Here is an 18,613-nt window from a genome sequence, read left to right on the forward strand (position 1 = left end):
CGATCCAGTGTCCAATCAGTGTGGACGCTCTATTTTGAAATAGCAAAACGCTATTTTGAATTAGTTTTTGGGTCTAGATGCATTATTTTGAATTAGCTTCTTTCGAATTAACTAATTTGAAATAAGTTAATTCGAAATAGCGCTGTAGTGTACACATACCCATGGAGAGTAGAGGCGATCTTTCTGAGTTTGATCTTTCTGGTCTGATAAGTCCCAGGAGGGTGACTTTTGGACAGGACCACGTGGAAGACCACAGGCATGAATATGCTAGGAAGGAGGTGGCAAAGATAGATGGGGTACCCACAGCTGTAAAGACTCAGGAACCAGGGCCGTACTTCATAATTAGGAAGGACCTGCTGAACTGGGTTGTGCACATGCAGGAGCAAGATATATACCAGCTCCTAATACTCCAGAAACACCAGGGGAAATATTAAATCTTGTCCACAGTCACCTTTTTGGAAAACATCTTGGAGTAGAAAAAACCCAAGTGCAAATCTCACACAGGTTCTTCTAGTCAGTGGTACATATGTACTGAGCATCCTCTTCTGGATATTAATTGTACAGGCCTCATCCACATTTTATAGCCCCTTTAGTATCCCTGCTGATCATCGATGTTCCATTTGAGCTGATAGCCATGAACCTGTTATGGCCACTAAAGAGAAGACCTGAAGCCACTAGGATGTGCTTGTCACCCTAGACTAAGCAACCAGGTATCCAGAAGCCTTCCCCCTTCGAAACACAGCTGCCAACACCATTGTGAAAGAACTAGTGGCAATCATCTACCAGGACCAAGAGACACCAAGGCTATGTCTACATTGGCAAGATTTTGCACAAAAACTTGCTGCCTGTCTACACTGGCTGCGAGTTCTTGCGCAAGACCACTGACATTCTAATGTAAGAAATCAGTGCTTCTTGCGCAAGAATTATGACACTCCCACTCAGGGATAAGCCCTCTTGCTCAAGTGTTCTTGCGCAAGAGGTCAGTGTAGACAGGCAACATAAATATGCAAATGAGGCTAAGTGTGGAATATTGCCAAGCCTCATTTGCATACCAAATGAGCCGCCATTTTTGCAGAAGAGGCTCTTGTGACAGAAGGAGCTGTCTACACTGCCCCTTCTTGCGCAAGAAAACCTCTCCTGCACAATGTCACTACTCTGATTATTTCAGGAATAACGGCATTGCGCAAGAGGGTTTTTCTTGTGCAAGAAGGGGCAGTGTAGACAGCTTCTTCTGGCGCAAGAGCCTCTTCTGCAAAAATGGCAGCTCATTAGATATGCAAATGAGGCTCTGCGATATGCCATGCTTTGCCTCATTTGCATATTTATCGTACAAGAAGCCGCGAGTGTAGACATAGCCCGTGAGTTGAACCTGTAGGGGAAGTAAATTACAAGGTGCAACAACCAAGATCCCAGAAACAAGAAAAAATATACCATATCAATCTTTTGAGATCCTGGCATGCCCCAGAAGCTTGTGCAGCTGTCTGAGGAAACCTGCCCCCCAGCGAACAAATCTCCTGAACAGATGAAGGTGTATCCTGATTTAAAGCCAGACCAGAAGAAGGAGGTATCTGAGATGATCCTCCAAAACCAAGATGTATTCTCAATAAAACTGAGTCGAACAACCAAGATATATCACCAACACCACACCATCATCAACCCCAGGGCCAGAGTAACAATGAGGCTCTCCCAGGTGCCAGCAGTCAAAAGGGATGAAATAAAAGCAGAAGTAAAAAAAAATGCTGGAGATGGGGATCATTGAAGAATCTCATGGCCAACAGTACAGTTTGATAATGCTGATACCAAACCTGATGGTGCTATGAGGTTCTGCAACAATTTCTGTTGAATAAACAAGATACCCCAGTTTGAGGCTTACTCCATCCCCAGCATAGATGAACTAGTGGATCATAAGAACATAAGAATGGCCACACTGGGTCAGACCAAAGGTCCATCCAGCCCAGTACCCTGTCTGCCGACAGTGGCCAATGCCAGATGTCCCAGAGGAAGTGAATCAAACAGGTAATGATCAAGCGATCTCGCTCCTGCCATCCATCTCCACCCACTGACAGAGGTTAGAGACACCATTCCTTACCCATCCTGGCTAATAGCCCTAGTAATGGTACTTGACAATCCTAGGCTTGATGTCATGATCATGAGGGATGGCCAGCAGCCTGGGGATTAAGGGGTTACCTATGTCCCTATACCTAGCCAGGTAGCATTCAGCCAATAGAAATGCAGATAGGGATTTCAAACTGAGACAAAGGAATTTTTGGTTCTTCCCTTTTTTGTCCCTGAGCAGTTGACTCTCCAGGTACTGAGGGAGACAGACAACATGTCCCTCTCCAAGGGTACGTCTAGACTACAGGCTTCTGTCGACAGAAGTTTTGTCGACAGAGCGATCAGCTTTGTCGACATAAGAGCGTCCAGACTGCAGGACGCTCTGTAGACAGAAGGAGGCACCCGGAAGTGCTTCTGAAAGGTCACAAGGGCAGCCATAAAGCCCTGGCACTGCTGCAAGCTCTCTGCAGAGACGCGTGCTTAAAGGGATACTCCTCGATAGCTGTTGCTCTGCTCCTGCTTCTAGCTTGCCAACCTTTACAGGGAAAGCAAAGCTGCTGCAGTTTTCCTGGCTCTGGTTGCCTTGCTTTGTTGGACACCACAGCTGTGTATTATCTGGTTTGTCTGTTTGTTTGTGTGTTTGTCTGTTTGTTTGTGTGTTTGTTTGCTTCTGTGTGTGTTTGCTTGCTTGGGTTTAGACTTTTTGGGTTTTTTTGTTTGTTTGTATTTTTGTTCTTCTGTGTGTTTGTTTGTTTTGGTCTTTTGTTTGTGTGTTATTTTGGCTTCTTTGGGCATGGAACCTGAGATGCCCCTGGGCAGGCGATGGCCCCACACCATGCTGCTGGAAGCTCTGCTTCATGCTCAGGAGAGCATGCTGATCTTTGCAGAAGAGCTGGATCCTGAGGCCAGCTTTGAGCCCCTCGCTCAGAATCCAGCTGCAGCCCTGCTGCCCTTGCCCCCCAACTTTTTCCTGGAGAGGCGGGTTTGGAGGCTGGACACCAGTTCGGACTGGTGGGACCGGCTAGTGCTGCAGCAGTGGGACGATGATCAGTGGCTCAGAAACTTCCGGATGCGGAAGGCCACCTTCCGGGAGCTCTGTACCTGGCTCGCCCCTCCACTGCAACACCAGGACACCCACTTGCGGCCCGCCATCCCCCTGGAGAAGCGCGTTGCCATTGCGCTCTGGAAGCTGGCCACCCCCGACAGCTACCGCTCTGTGGGGCATCAGTTTGGTGTGGGGAAGTCTACCGTTGGGGCCGTCTTGATGGAGGTAAGTCACTCTCGGGGGACAGTCCAGGGGGCAGTCAGGACCAGGCACAGGGAATTGGGGATAGGGTGGCACAGGCAGAAGCCCTCTCAGCCTCCCCCTGCCATGGTGCAGGGCCAGGGAAGGGATTGTCTGGGGGACAAAGGGGGGAGCACTTCTCATCAGGTGAGCCAATCCCTCTAAAGTCCTGTGCTGTGTGTTTCTATTTCTCCCGTTCTGCAGGTGGTGACGGCCATCAATGTGGAGCTGCTCCACAGGACCATTCGCCTCGGAGACCTGCAGAACATCCTGGCTGGATTTGCGGGGCTGGGGTTCCCAAACTGCGGTGGAGCACTGGAAGGGACCCACATCCCTATCCGTGCCCCGCCCCATCGAGCAGCACAGTACATCAATAGGAAGGGCTACTTCTCTATGGTGCTGCAGACTCTGGTCGACCACAGAGGACAGTTCACGGATGTTTGTGTCGGGTGGTCAGGCTGGGCACACGATGCCCGTGTGTTCAGGAACTCCTACCTGTACCGCAGGCTTCAGACTGGGGCATTCTTCCCAGAGAGGAACCTGGCTGTTGGGGATGTGCAGATGCCTACGTGCATTGTGGCCGATGCAGCCTATCCCCTTATGCCCTGGACGTGAGCAGGGAACTGTTTAACTCCCACCTCAATAGGGCTCGCTTCCAGGTGGAGTGCGCCTTCGGACGTTTGAAGGGCAGGTTTAGGTGCCTGCTGACGCGGCTGGACATGGGGGAACACAACATCCCTGATGTGGTTGCAGCATGCTGTGTGCTGCACAACCTCATAGAGAGGAAAAGGGAGGCCTTCCTCCCTGCGTGGAGGACACAGGCGGAGATGGAGGGGAGGCAGCTTGGGCAGCCCCAGACAGCTGCCACCCGGCAAGCCCACCAGCTGGGCCTGCGCATTCGGGAAGCCCTGAGGGAGGAATTCTCACAGGGAGGCCCCTGATTGTCCCCAGGGACTTCCACATGTGGGATTGCCCCATACCCCTGGTGCCTTCCTCCCTGCAACCCCTCCCTGCCCCACATTCACCCATTCTACTCAGTCCCCACTCACTGAGAATCGAGACAGGTGATGTAGAAAAATAGAGTACACTTTATGTAACTGTTTTTTTGTAACAATTGAAAATAAATAACTTCGATTCAGAGACAAAATAAAAATGTTTGCTTTAGAAAATAAAGTGCTTAAAAAAATGCTTCCCTCAGTTTGTGTCACTGGTGGGAAGGGGGAATGTGAACTTGGAATGGGGGAGGGAGGCTCATGGCTGAGGGGGCTGCCTGGAGGCCGAGTTCCTCCTCTTTTGGCTCTGGCGGCCTTGTCGCGCCCGGCTGCGCGTGCGGGATGCCACAGAAGGGGGCTGAGCAGGAGGTGGGGCTGGGGCTCGGGCTGAGGAGGGGACAGGGGCAGAGGAGGGGGCAGGCTGAGGAGGAGGGGCAGGAGCAGGCAAAGTACCGGGGAAGGCCATGGCCCCCTGGATGGCAGCGCAGATATCCCTGCGCTGCTGCCGAAATTCTAGCAGCAACTGCCGGCGCCACTCGGCATCTGCCTCCAGCCTCCTTTCCATGGAGTCCTTCATCTCGTGAAGGACTCCAACATACTGGCGCACCAGCTCTAGATAGGTGCGCCAGTGCCTACGGGTGCCCTGCGGCTGTCTTGGTTGTCGGTCAGGTGGGGCGCCCCCCTCCTGGTCAGCTGGTCCGGCTGTGGAGGACAAGAGGGAAAAGTCGTCAGTCATGCATGCTCACCCTTTCCCTGAGAGGCCATGCCCTCCTCCTTCTCAGCAGGCAGTGCCTGTGTTAGGGTCAGAGGCTGCTCATGTGTGTCTCAGTAAGGCATGGTGCGGCCTGGCCCAGGCGGTGTGCAGGCCACGGTCATACCCCCCACCTCCCCATCCCCATGCATCCCCCATGGCTGAGCAACACGGATGAGTGTCGGGCCACGGTCGGGGTTCCCACAGAGTGCTGAGAGGCCTGCAGCTGTGAGGCTGTCCCAGCGTCTCCAGCCCATGCCTGCATGTGGCATCCCTGCCTGCAGGAACAAGCGGTGCCTAGCAGCCGTGTGGATGTAGGGGGGTAGCACGATCCTCCCTGAGGGCAGCCATGGGTGTGCCCTCTCCCTCCCCCCGGGCCTTGCTCAGCATGACATGTTAGAGCACTGCACCGTCCCCTTTGCTCCCGCCTGCCCTGCCCTGTGTGTGTTGGACCCTCACAGCACTCACCTGATGTTCCCTCCCCAGGGTCCGAGGTGGTCTGGGAGGCCTCCTGTGTCTCGAGGCCTGGCTCCTGGGTGCTCTGGGTGCCGTCTGCCTCCTCCTGGAGCTCCTGGTCCCCCAGCAGGTGTTCCGGCTGCTGAACAACGGGGGTCTCGAGCCCAGACTCCAGCAGTCTCTCAGGAGGCAGAGGATCCCCTGCCCCCAGGATCCTGTCCAGGTCCTTGTAATAGTCACTGGAGTACGGCTTTTCCCCAGAGTGGGAGCTCTGCTCACGGGCCCGGACATACCCCTGCCTCAGCTCCTTCACTTTCGCCCTAACCTGCTCCAGTGTGCGGGGATGGTGGCCTTGTTTGGCCAGCTCTTCTGCCATTCTGGCAAAGATGTCGGCATTCCGCCTCTTGCTGCACTGCATGGCCTGGAGAGACTCCTCCTCAGCCCAGAGGCCCAGGAGGGCTTTTATCTCCGGCCCTGACCAGGAGGGTGCCCGGCGCTTCGAGCCCCGGGGTTCCCGGGGGGATGATTCCCTGGAAGGGCCGGGGGGTTTGGGGGGGCTTGTCCCTGCGACATAGCTCGACCTGAACTGAGCAGTACAGCCCTGGTCTGCTCTGGAGCTCGCTTGCTGCCAGAGTGCTGCTCTTGGGTGCCTGTGCCTTTTAAAGATGGCTACCGGCAGGAACAATAGAATTGCAAGCTGTGGCAGGAGTGTCCACCAGGGGTTCTCCCTGGAGGCCTTTTATGTCGACATAACTTTTCCCCTGCGTCCACACTGCTGTTTTGTCGACAGAACTACGTAGACAAAGGAGTTATTCCTCGTAGAATGAGGTTTACATACGTCGACAAAATTGCTGAGTTCTGTCGACGTTATGTCGACAGAACTCAGCGGTAGTGTGGACGCAGGTATAGTTTTGTTGACAAAAGTCCACTTTTGTCGACAAAACTCTGTAGTCTAGACACAGCCCAAGAAAAGATGCTTCACCATAAGTAGGGTAAAGTAAGTAGGGTAAAGTTTAGATAAGTCCATTAAGTTTTATTGTTTTATGGTTTCGGAATGGGAATCTGATGTCTGTGCATTTAGAAATGGATTTTCCTCTCCTTTGTAACTAAGTTTTGGCCCATGAGAGTCCCCCATGAGTATATTAATTGTGACTTTTCCATCTAGTCATTATGTTTGAAACGAGTATTGTTTTGATAATAAAAGTTCTTTCTTTTTTATTAACCTGGTATTGGTTCAGATCTGTGTCCTGGAAAGTCTGTCTGTGGGATCTGCATGCCTCTGACTAGGGGGCAGCTACCACAGACTGCAATTGGTATTTTCTCTTTTTCAGGCTCTTTGGGGTTGGTTTCAAGTGTCCACTCCTGTTTGTGGGTTCAAAAGCACTTGATGATGGCAGCAGATTTTTATCCCCAAAATCTAGGTTTTTAGGATTTTTGTGGAAGTTTTATACCAAGGCCTGGAAATATAAGGTTTGGGGGTTCTTTTGTGGGCCTCCACTTCTGTATTCATCGTCCCAGAGTGGGGAATTAGCCTCGACACTTGACAACAGGTTACTGGCAGAATCCCCTGGCCAAAGATGTGAAGGAGAAAATGGCATTCTCCACAGCAGAGGATCTGTTCCAGACCTCCCTTTTTTGATCTACATGGGGCCCCAGCTACCTTTCAGTGAAGAAGTTACTCACCTTGGTGCAGTTACGATGGTTTTTCGAGATGTATGTCCCCATGGATGCTCCACTGTTGGTGTCGGGCTTATCCCAGCACTGCAGATTGAAGACTTTCAATAGCCATATTCAGCTGGACACTGTGCAGTTAGCGTCTTACACCATTTGTGCCCTTTGCCTGTTGTGCACGGTCTGGCTCCCGCCAGTTCCTCTCACACGCTTGGTCATCTGAAATGAGAAAAGTGGAACCGAGATTCCGGAGAGGGGAGAAGGGCAGGTAGTGGAGCACCCATGGAGACACACATCTCGAAGAACCATAGTTACTGCACCACGGTGAGTAACTTCTTCTTCTTCTAGTGTCCCCGTGGGTGCTCCACTGTTGGTGACTATGGAGCAGTACTCATAATCTGCATGGTGGGCTCCGGAATCAAGGTTTGTGATAAGTTGAGAGCACTGCAGCAGCCACTGAGGAATCCACAGTGAAACATGGATTCATGAAAGTGACATTGGATGACCATGTCGCTGCCTGGCAAATGTCACGAAAGTGGGCTCCTCATAGAAAGGCCATCGAGGTGGCCATCACCCTTGCAGAATGGGCCTTCGGTTGTATTTTATTACAAATGGAGTAACAGGTAGTGATACACATCAGTATGAGCCTCGCAATGCGTTGAAAAGATAAAGCCTTTGGAGCGATCTGTGCGTGATATTATTAGACGATCCATTTTATGTCAGTCTAAATCCTGTCAATGTAGAAGGCGAGGGCTTGACATACGTTGGGGTATTGAGGATTGCTTCTTGAGACAAAGCGTGCGGTTTGGGATAAAAAGCAGGTAGAACAATTGGTTCATTGATGTGAAACTCAGTATAGACTTTAGGGATAAATGTTCAGTGGGACCAAAACTTGGGTGGGATATTTTGCTGAATGTTGTGTATGATGGTGATGCCATGAGAGCTGCTAGCTCGCTAACTCTGCAGGCTGAGGTTATAGCTAACAAAAATAGCAACTTGAGCGTAAGCATGTGGAGTGATGTTGTGGCCATCGGCTCAAAGTGGGGATGCATTAGAGCAGTGGTCCCCAATGCAGTGGCCACGGGCGCCATGGCCCCTGATTGGTCAGGGGGCAGGAGGAGCATGCGAAGTTTCCTTTGCTCTCCCCACCACCCTGCGAGGAGCACACAGCACTTCAAAGTGCCGTATGCTCGCACAGGGCGGGTGCAGGGCAAGGGAAGCTTCACACAGTATCTCCACCCCCAAGGTCAATCAGGACTTGGGGAGGGAGGAGCATGTGATGTCTCCTCCTACCCTGTGAGGAGTGTGTAGCACTTTGAAGCCTCTTCCCACCCTGTAGATCTTCCCTTAAGAGATGTCTCTGTCCGACCCATGTGCTCCTCCAAACCCGCCGGCTTTCCGCGAGCTCCTAGTTTAAAACCTGCTCTGCAGCCTTTTTAATGTTATGTGCCAGCAGTCTGGTTCCATTTTAGTTTAGGTGGATCCCATCCTTCCTGTATAGGCTCCCCATCTCAAAAGTTTCCCCAGTTCCTAATAAATCTAAGCCCCTCCTTTCTACACCATCATCTCATCCACACATTGAAATTCTGATACTGCCTGCCTATGTGGCCCTGTGCATGGAACTGGAAGCATTTCAGAGAACGCCACCATAGAGGTCCTGGATTTCAATCTCTTTCCTAGCAGCCTAAATTTGGCCTCCAGAACCTCTTCCCTATGTAATTTGTATCTACATGTACTACTACCACTGTCTCCTCCCCAGCACTACACATAAGTCTATCTAGAAGTCTCGAAAGATCTGCAACCTTCGCACCAGGCAGGCAAGTCACCGTCCAGTCCTCCTGGTCATCACAAACCCAGATGTCTATGTTTCTAATGATCGAATCTCCCATTATTAAAACCTGCCTTTTCCTAATTACTGCAGTTCCCTCCCCCAGAGATGTATCCTCAGTGCAAGAGGATACCCCAATATCCTCTGGAAGGAGGGTCCCAACTCTGGGATCATTTTCCTCTGTTCCAGTTGACCTTTCTCCTTCCCTGAGCCTTTCATCCTCCTTAACAGCACAGAGGCTGTCTGATTGGAGGTGGGACAGTCCTACAGTGTCCCGGAAAACCTCATCTACATACCTCTCAGCCTCCCTTAGCTCCTCCAACTTAGCCACCCTGGCCTCCAAAGCCTGTTCGCAGTCTCTGAGGGCCAGGAGCGCCTTGCACCGAATGCACACATACGCCACCTGTCCATAGGGTTACATTGGGTGCAATAAACACAATAGTTCCCACTCTGCTGCTGGGCTTCTGCCTGCATTTTCACCTACAGATAATTAGGATATTTTATTTAAATCAGGAAGATTTGGTTTTAGTTTAGTTCAAAAGTTTTAAAGAATGGCAAGTGTACCTAGCCCTCTTCAAGTTCCCCTTCCAAACTCCCTCATGAAACTCTCTGTTAGCTGCCCCTGTTCACAAAGTGCCCTGGTTGCTTATTCACGGCTTTATAAAGCCCTAGCTTTCCTGATAGCCCCGTCCCATGGCTAAAAGTTGACCAATGAACAGAGGGGTTTAGATTTCAAATCCTTGTTAAGAAGCTCACAGCTTCCAACTGCCAGCCACTGTATATGGTCCTTCAAACAAAGAGCTCAGCACTTGAATCTCTGAACAAACAAACAGACAAGCTAACAAACACAAGCTCAGCACACAGTTTCTTTCAGGCAACCCACAAACACACACATACACTACAGAGAGCCACTTATCTCAAGAGACCTGTAATCGCTCCTCCTTCACCTGGAGAACTCCCTCTCAAAACTTCCTGTTAGCTGCCCCTTCCATAAGACACCTGGGGCCAATTAACAGCTTACTAGAAGCAATTGAGAGATAGGCTAATCAGAATGCCTGAAGTCTATTAAGAACCTGCTAGGCCTGTCCTAAAAGGTTCACCTTCAGGGAGGGTGGTTGGTAAGGAGGTGGGAGGATGAGAGGTACCAAAAGGAAGATGCTAGGAGGAGCCATTTGGGGAAGTGGCCTAGGGTAGGGCTATAGGTCTGGTAAGGGAGGAAAAACTACCTGTTGCCACTGCCATTAGGGTCCCTGGGCTGGAACCTGGAGTAGAAGGTGGGTTTTGGGTCGTCTCCCCCCCCCCCCCCCACCCTACCCACACCACAACATAGACTTTCTCTGAGAGAGAAGACAGACTAAGGAGGGCTCCCACGTCAAACCCACTGACTGGCCTGTCATGAAGGTGGCTCAGTAGGCTGTGACCTTTGCCTCCAGATAAGGAGAGATGCTATGTCAAGGGTCAGAATGAGCCTGAAGCACGCCTTAACTGCCTAGACGTGCAGGACCCTCGAGACAAAACCAGAGTTCTGCCATGTGATATAGTTTGAAAGACAAAGTGATTCAAGGTAGTGGTGACATGCCAGGGGAAGGAGAGAGGACACCAGCCCTTCCTCTCCCCACCCGCTATTTCTCAGCACACCCTAGAGTGGTGAGAAGTGGCGCTGCATGGGATGCACTTTCCCTGCTGCTGGTGAGTTAAGGAAGGGGGGGGTGCAGGGGTGCACTGCACCCGCATATACTCCCCCCATTGCCACAGATTGAAGTACAGAAGAGTCTCAATTATCCAACCTTCACTTATCCAACATTCCGTTTTATCCAACGTGCCGCCTGCTGTGACGAATTGACGAATGAGAAAGCAGCTGGTACAACAGTCAATCACAATCAGCACCATGCACCCACACCAGACATACCTAGTGTGCTTTTATTAGTGACTGTGATTACATGAGAGCAGGTGTGCTTTTGTTTGATGTCACCAGTACTGTATTCTTATAAAGACAATATTATCAAACTAGAGAAAATGGATAGATTGAGTCAAAGTGAGGGAGTGAAGGCTCTTGATGCAGCACTAATTTACGTTGAGCAACAGAGGGAAGCAACCACTACAGACTTACTGCTGTTCAGACGCTGGCGTGATCTTGCCACAAAGAAAAGTAAGGACGTCCAAAAACAACTTCCAATCACTCATTTCTTTAAAAACTAAACTTTTGTATATTCACAAGTGTTGTAAATTCTCTTTTTGTTTGTTGAAATATTCTATTTTATTTTTTCATTAGAATTAGTAATAAATTGAGTTTATACATATTTGTACCCATGGTTTTTTTTATTAATATTCCATATTATCTGACATTTCTGCTATCTGACCATCCTCCGGTCCAGTTTAGGTCGGATAATCGAGACTCTACTGTATTCAGTAGCCTGGAGGAGCCGGACCACTAAGGGCGGAGTCATGGCACTTGGGAGATTGGAGTCGGGCAATTGGGACGGGCACTGAGTGGGAATATGGCAGAGCTGCTTGCCTACAGGCAGATGATGACCAGGCAGCTCTTTTAAGAGCATTAGCAGCAGAATCAGCACATGCTGTGTGGAGGTGCTAAACAAAATTCAGCTAACATCCCACTAAAAAATGAGCATGTTCCTCTCCCAGGTGGCTACAGTCAGACACCTTATACCGATTTCAAATGAAGAGATCCTGTGGAGCCAACAGTATCTGTCATGCTGCTCTGGAATGAGGCTTGTTATAGCCCTGGTCTACACCAGGGAGTTATTTTGAAATAGCTTCCCTTATTTTGAAATACCAAGCAGTGCATCCACACTACCAAGCCCATTATTTTGAAATAACTCCTACTTGTCATGAGAAATAAAGATTATTTCAAAATTGGTATTTCGAAATAGCATTAGCGTGAACTCTCAGCTGCTACTGTTTCGAAATAATTGGCCTCCAGTGACCTCTCACAACTGCACTGGTGACTGCTCTGGCCACACAGCTGACAACTCCACTGCTCCCCTTCTGCAGAGCTTAAAACTGCAGTCAGAAGGGAAAGGACTTGTGGGACCAGGCAAGCCCCCCATTGCAGGACCCATGAGAAACCCCAGCACTCCCTCTGTGCCCTCCATGGCTGCCAACATGACCGCAGCACCACCAACATCCAGGATCTCCACACCAAGCGGTGAAACGCCAATGTGTACGACCGGAAGGCTGTCCAGCCTGGTGGAGAAAGGGCACACCAGGACCCTGGACCAGGTCTACATGAAAATTAAAGAATTTCGGGCAGACCTACATAAAGGCCAGGGAGCAAGGTTCCCACTCTGGAAGGGCACTGCACACCTGTTTCTATGAGCAGCCGGGTGCCATCTTGGGAGGGGGGCTGGTCCCCTCTCCCCCATCGTCATTGACTCTGGCCAGGACACGCCCCGCATCAGCCTCTATGAGAGTGGGGCTATGGAGGAGGAGGAGCAGGCTAGCCAGGACTCAATACCTGCAAACCAGGATCTGATCCTCAGCCTGGAGCCAGACCCCCCTCCCAGGATGTCTCCCAGAGCTCGGACAATCCCAGCGAAAGCACTTCAGGTAAGTTCCATAACTTTCCCTATACAGACGTGGGGGCAGGTGGCAGGCTGCGAGGGGCTGCACACTTCTCACTCAGCCTTCTCTGCCTGGGTGCACATGGAGCACCAGTCTGGAGCACTCAGCACCATGATGCTCTCATACAGAAAATCCTCACTTCTTCTCACAAGGTTCCTGGAGAGGCCTGCCTTAGTCCAGTCTCCATGGCGGGACACCTTCCCACAACAGGCCACCACTAAGGAGGCTGGGGTCATGGAAACACACAGCAGTGCCACACGTGCACAGTCAGCATCTGCTCCTGGTCAAGTGCAGCGATGCGAAGGAGAGAGATCCCCTACATGGGAACCTGCTGGGGGAAGAGGAAAGTACCCTAGTAGTACTCCCTCTGGCAAGCAGTGTCTGCTGCTCCCACCCACCTCCCCCAACACCCTCTCCCCAGTGGGCAGGGATAGAAGTTCTCTCTCTGCGGCACACCACCAGTGCCGGACCTGTCGTGTGCAGGACGCAGAAGGAAGCTGAGCCACACCGTCCCCCACTCTCGCCTGCAGGATCCTGGCCTGACTGGCACCTTCCTATGCCTGCTTGTCCCCAAGCCGTGGGGGTAGCAATGCTCCCTTGGGACATTCGTGCCCCTGCAGGAAAGTGCCCTATATGTAGGCTACATATGGCCTTGTTCGAAGCACATACTCATCGTCTGAACTGAGACCTTCAATGCTGGCTCAGAGATCAGGGCTTGGGATGGCTGCTCTTGTCACTTTTCTTCACAGCTGGGACAGCTGTGAGCTTGGTGCATCCGCCACCTCTGACACCATCTTCCTGACGCCGTGAGATCCGCTGGAGGAAGCGCACCAGGGAGGCCCTGCTGCGGGACTAGGTGGTCTGCTTCCAGTCCCTCATCCAGAGCTTTGATGAGGAGTGCCTCGAGCAGGCTGACCAGAAGCAGAGGAAGGCCAAGTGGAAGCAGCTGTTGCACCAGCATGAGGCCATATGCCCCTCGATAACATCAGTCATGGAGCACATGGCTGTGTATGGAGCGGGCCGCCAACACTTCTCCCTTCCCCCCGCAATTCCCTGCCCAACTCCCTGCACCTGCCCCACCCCCCGCTTCTCCTCCTAGCCCCCCCCCCCCTCCCCAAGGACCACCTGGGCCCCAGAATACATGGCAGTGGGGCCTCCTGGCCAGCCAAAGCCTCCAGAGGTACCAGAGGCAGGCACCAGTCCCAGCACCATCGCTGAGCCCCCCCTCCAACAACCTTCCCCATCCTAGGTTCTTTCTCCAATCCCTCCCGTTGTATATCCTCCAAATAAAAAATGACCGTTGTATTTTCAAACAAAATAGGCTTCTTTATTTGGTCTGGGGGGGAGGGGGGTCAAGCAAGGGAAGGGAGAGGGTGGAAAGGCCCTGGGGAAGATTCTCATAGCTGGCCTTGGTTGTGACACTCCCTCAAGGCCTCCTGAATGAACACAGCCCCAACATGCTTGCCATAAGACAGCAGCGTCCAGCTGCTCATAAGCTCTGGCCAGCCACCCATTGCCTGCCCCCCACCCTGGCAAGGAAGCCTCGCCCTTGCCCTCACCCTCACCGATATTGTGGAGCACGTAGCCACCCCATAGGGGATATATATATATGGAGATATTCCTATATCTATCTCATAAAGCTGGAAGGGTCCTTAAAAGGTCATCAAGTACCATCCCTGACAGTTTTGCCCCCAATCCCTAAATGGCCCCTCAAGGATTGAACTCATAACCCTGGGTTCAGCAGACCAATGCTCAAACCACTGAGCTATTCCTCCTTGATGTTATTTTGATACCAAGGTTCAGGCAGATGAGGATACTCCTGAACCGTCCCTTTAGGCAGCCAAAGACACACTCCACCACCATGCAGCACCTACTGAGCCTGGCACTGAAATGGAGTCCAGTCTGCCCATGTAGGGCTTTATGAGACAGGGGAGCAAGGGGTAGGCTGCATCACCCAGGATGCACATGGGCACGTCCACATCCCTGACTCTGATGGTGCAGTCAGGAAAAAAAGTGTTGGCATGCAACCTCAGGAACAGGCTTGAGTTCTGGAATATGTAGGCGTTGTGCACCTTCCCTGACCACCCAACCTAAATGCCCATGAACTGTCCTCTGTGGTCCTGCAGCACCCTTTCCTGGTGTACTCCAAGGCATAGTGGTCAAAAGCCAGAATGGGGATATGGGTGCCATCTATACCCCACCCGGAGTTGGGGAAGCCCATGGTGGCAAAGCCAGTGACAATGGAGTCAATGTTCCCCAGGGTGACGACACTCCACAGCAGGATAGGGTTGATGGCCTTCAGCTGTGGATTTTCCTGTGCCAAACTGGTTCCCTGTGGAGCAGTAGCTGTCTGCATGGCAAGCTTCCAGAGGGCGATAGTGATGCACTTCTGCAGTGGGATGGCGGGGTCTCTTCCAGGGGTCCCATCGCTGCAGAATAATTTACTCCCACCAGTCAGAACTGGTCTCCCTCTGCCAGAAGCAGCGTTCCACGGCGTGCAGGGGATGGAGGATCATTTGCTGCGTCAGGCACGCCAGGGCCAGGCTGCTTATCACCGTCCTGAATCAGCACGTGGGCAGTGTGGATCAACTGCACCATGAGGCACAGCACAAGGCCTATGAGCTTTGCAGGAGCTCCGGTTCTATGTGGTCAATGCTGTGGCATTGGCAAGGGCAACCAGAGCATATGGCGTGAACTTGGTGTCCTGCGAAGGGGTTGGTAATGAAGAAGTGGTGTGAGAGATGTGGCTGTAGAGAGGCGCCTCTGTAAGCAGCTATTCTCAGCAAGCAGCTACAGGAAGTTCCTGCTCTCCTAGGCTACGTCTACACTGGCATGAATTTCCGGAAATGCTTAAAACGGAACAGTTTTCCTTTATAAGTATTTCCGGAAAAAGAGCGCCTAGATTGGCAGGATGCTTTTCCGGAAAAGCCCTTTTTCCGGAAAAGCGTCCATGGCCAATGTAAACGCGCTTTTCCGCAAAAAAGCCCCGATAGTTATTTTCCCGATCGGGGCTTTTTTGTGGAAAAGACTACTGTGCTGTCTACAGTGGCCCTTTTCTGGAACAGTTTTCTGGAAAAAGGACTTTTGCCCAAGCGGGAGCAGCATAGTTTTTCCGGAAAAGCAGCTGATTTCTTACAGTAGATCGTCAGTGCTTTTCCGGAAATTCAAGGGGCCAGTGTAGACAGCTCGCAGCTTATTCCGGAAAAGCGGCTGCTTTTCCGGAATAAGTGGCCCAGTGTAGACACAGCTCTGGTGTCCTCCTTCCCCAGAGGCTGTGTCTAGACTGCATCCCTTTTCCGTAAAAGGGATGCAAATTAGACACAGCGCAATTGCAAATGAAGCGGGGATTTAAATCTCCCTGCTTCATTTGCATAAAAATGGCTGCCGCTTTTTTCCAGCTAAGAGCTTTGCCAGAAAAAAGCACCAGTCTAGACGTGGATCTTTTGGAAAATAAAGCCTTTTCCAAAAGATCCTTTATTCCTCTTAAAATAAGGAATAAGGGATCTTTTGGAAAAGGCTTTATTTTCCAAAAGATCTGCGTTTAGACTGGTGCTTTTTTCCGGCAGAGCTCCGAGCCGGAAAAAAGCAGCAGCCATTTTTATGCAAATGAAGCGGGGGAGATTTAAATCCCCGCTTCATTTGCAATTGCGATGTGTCTAATTTGCATCCCTTTTATGAAAAAGGGATGCAGTCTAGACACAACCAGAGTGTTTCCAGGGGCTTTAAATGTGATGCAGGCTCCAATCAGTGTGGATGCACTCTTTCAAAATAATTCTGCGCTATTTCGATGCTGCTTTGTAATGTGAACATGCTATTTTGAGTTATTTTGAAATAATTTCCTAGTGTAGAAACACCCTAAGGGACTTATGCAATTGTAAGACCCCCGGAGTGACAATGAGCTTGTAAATTTAAGCCCTGAAGGCAAAAGCTCAGAAGTATACCGGTTAACCTAAGGGGCAATAATTTTTTAAGGGGGCCACTTCGTGAATTTCAGAAGTGGTTGAGGGCCACACTGGAAGGGGCAGAGCCTTGGGCAGAAGGGGCATGGCCAGGAGACTTTACGTGATTAACCTGGGGGTGGGGGAGCACGTGAAGTCTTTGCTTCCTGTCCCCATCCTCAGGTTTCAATTGGTGGGGGAGTGGCAGAGCAGCTGCAGGCTGGATCTGGCCTGCGGAAGCTGTCTTGTCCACCCCTAGAGGACAGAGTCTGGGACAGGGTTGTAACCTTGGGCAATAGTGCAGGAAGGGGTGCAATGTCTGGGAAGATGTATGGGGGCTAAAGGAGGGGTGCAGAAGGGTTGGGTTACATGGGGTAGAAGAGCAGGTAGAGGGTTGGCGAGCAAGGAGGTGGGATGCCAGAGGCAGGCTCTGGCTGGGAAACTTTACCTGGGTGGCTCCCATCCAGCAGCACAGCCGATTTCTTAATCAGGGTCTCTGCCTTCCAGGTCCCTGTATTGCTCACAGCAGCTAGAGGGGCCATATGAGATCAGGGGATGAGGGGGAGGAGCACTTCACATGCTGTCTGTCCTGCCACCAGGCAGTTGCAATTGTCCAGAAGCTGGCTAATGGGAGCTACGGGTGGAGGGGGTGGAGGGGAGCACTGTGAGAAGCCTCAGGGTCTCAGAATTCAAAGCAGCATATGGGCCCGCAGCAGCCAGCTTCACTGAGTGCCAAACAGGGACGGGGCAGACAAGATGCCAGCTGAGGCTGTCGCAAGCCAGATCTGGCTTGCAGATCATATTTTGCCCAGCTCTAGCTTAACCCCTCCCATTCACTGCTTGGCCCTTGTACCAGGGACTCCTGTGGTTAAAAAACAAAAAATTACTATTATCTAACCACTATTGTTCAAGATGTTTTGCACATGTCCACTCCATCCAAGTGATCTGCATTGACCATCATGGGGTTAACAAATGGACCTGTTTAGTCCTGTCAGTGTAGAATGCCAAAGCTTTTCTAACATCCAGGCTGTGTCTACATTGGCGCGATCTTGTGCCAAAGCACCTGCTTTGGCGCAAAAACATGCTGCCTGTCTACACTGGCGGGGAGTTCTTGCCCAAGAACACTGATGTTCTAATGTATGAAATCAGTGCTTCTTGCGCAAGAACTATGATGCTCCCGCTCAGGAATAAGCCGTCTTGCACAACTGTTCTTGAGCAAGAGGCCAGTGTAGACAGGCAACACGAATTTCTTGCACAAGAAAGCCCGATGGCTAAAATGGCCATCAGAGCTTTCTTGCACAAGAGAGCATCTACACTGACACGGATGCTCTTGCGCAAAAGCACATGCCAGTGTAGACGCTCTCTTGCAAGAGTTCTTGTGTTAAAGTATTTGCGCATTAAAGAGTATTTGCGCAAGATCATGCCAATGTAGACATAGCCCCAATGTATGTTGATATTGTCACCTCTCTATTGTCATATGGTTTGAGGAACAAGTAAATCAACTGTTCAGTATTAAAATTAGTACCACATTATAATGGAATCTGATGATAGCACAAATATATTTTATCCTTACAAGGGAGTTCAGATGTCAGAGCACTTCCCCACCCCCAACCAAAATTGTGATTAATAAGAAAGCCACTTTCAGTAATAGAAACAGCAAGGAGCATGTTGCTAATGGTTTAAAACAGAGCCCCACATACTTCCACAAAACTAAGACAAAGTCTCAAGGGGAGGGTAGACAGATTCCTTTAGCTAAGGTTATAATCTTTCCTGGCCTTTAAAAAAACGTGACTATTGTACTGTTAGGAAAAATACATGAATGGTTGTCCCCTGGGATGGAAAGCTGATACTGCTGACAAGCAGATCTGGAAAGCCAACCACTGCTGATTTACATGTAACAGTCTAAGATAACAGTTCCCAACTGCTGGTCCGCAAAATGCTGGCTGCCAGGCCCGGGTGGCCAAGGCAGGGTACACTGCCCAGCGCCTCTCCGCCTGCTGTGGCTGTTGGAAGAGGCATGGACTGCCCTGCCTCTCAGCCAAACAGCACCAGGCA

The 18,613-nt window shown here is 51.0% G+C and overlaps 1 protein-coding gene across 1 annotated transcript; it reads right to left on the reverse strand.

The window, feature by feature from the left end:
* Window positions 1-1,226: 1,226 nt before the first annotated feature.
* On the reverse strand, window positions 1,227-13,680 carry LOC142819016 (uncharacterized). The gene is made up of 2 exons (XM_075902885.2): window positions 5,552-13,680; window positions 1,227-5,034 (listed from the first exon to the last, which is right to left on the reverse strand). Exons 1-2 carry the CDS (start codon window positions 5,955-5,957, stop codon window positions 4,592-4,594), a joined length of 849 nt encoding a protein of 282 aa, XP_075759000.1. The 5' UTR covers window positions 5,958-13,680; the 3' UTR covers window positions 1,227-4,591.
* Window positions 13,681-18,613: the final 4,933 nt, after the last annotated feature.

Source organism: Pelodiscus sinensis, chromosome 1 (genome assembly GCF_052426305.1).
Source record: "Pelodiscus sinensis isolate ZL-2025 chromosome 1, ASM5242630v1, whole genome shotgun sequence".
In the NCBI taxonomy this organism is placed as follows: Eukaryota; Metazoa; Chordata; order Testudines; family Trionychidae; genus Pelodiscus; species Pelodiscus sinensis.

Excerpts from the sequence above, each read along its gene's own strand:
- LOC142819016 (XM_075902885.2), bottom strand. The coding sequence starts at position 5,957 with ATGCAGTGCAGCAAGAGGCGGAATGCCGACATCTTTGCCAGAATGGCA. Across the intron at positions 5,035-5,551 it reads CCCTGGGGAGGGAACATCAG|CCGGACCAGCTGACCAGGAG; the intron begins GTGAGTGCTGTG and ends TGTCCTCCACAG.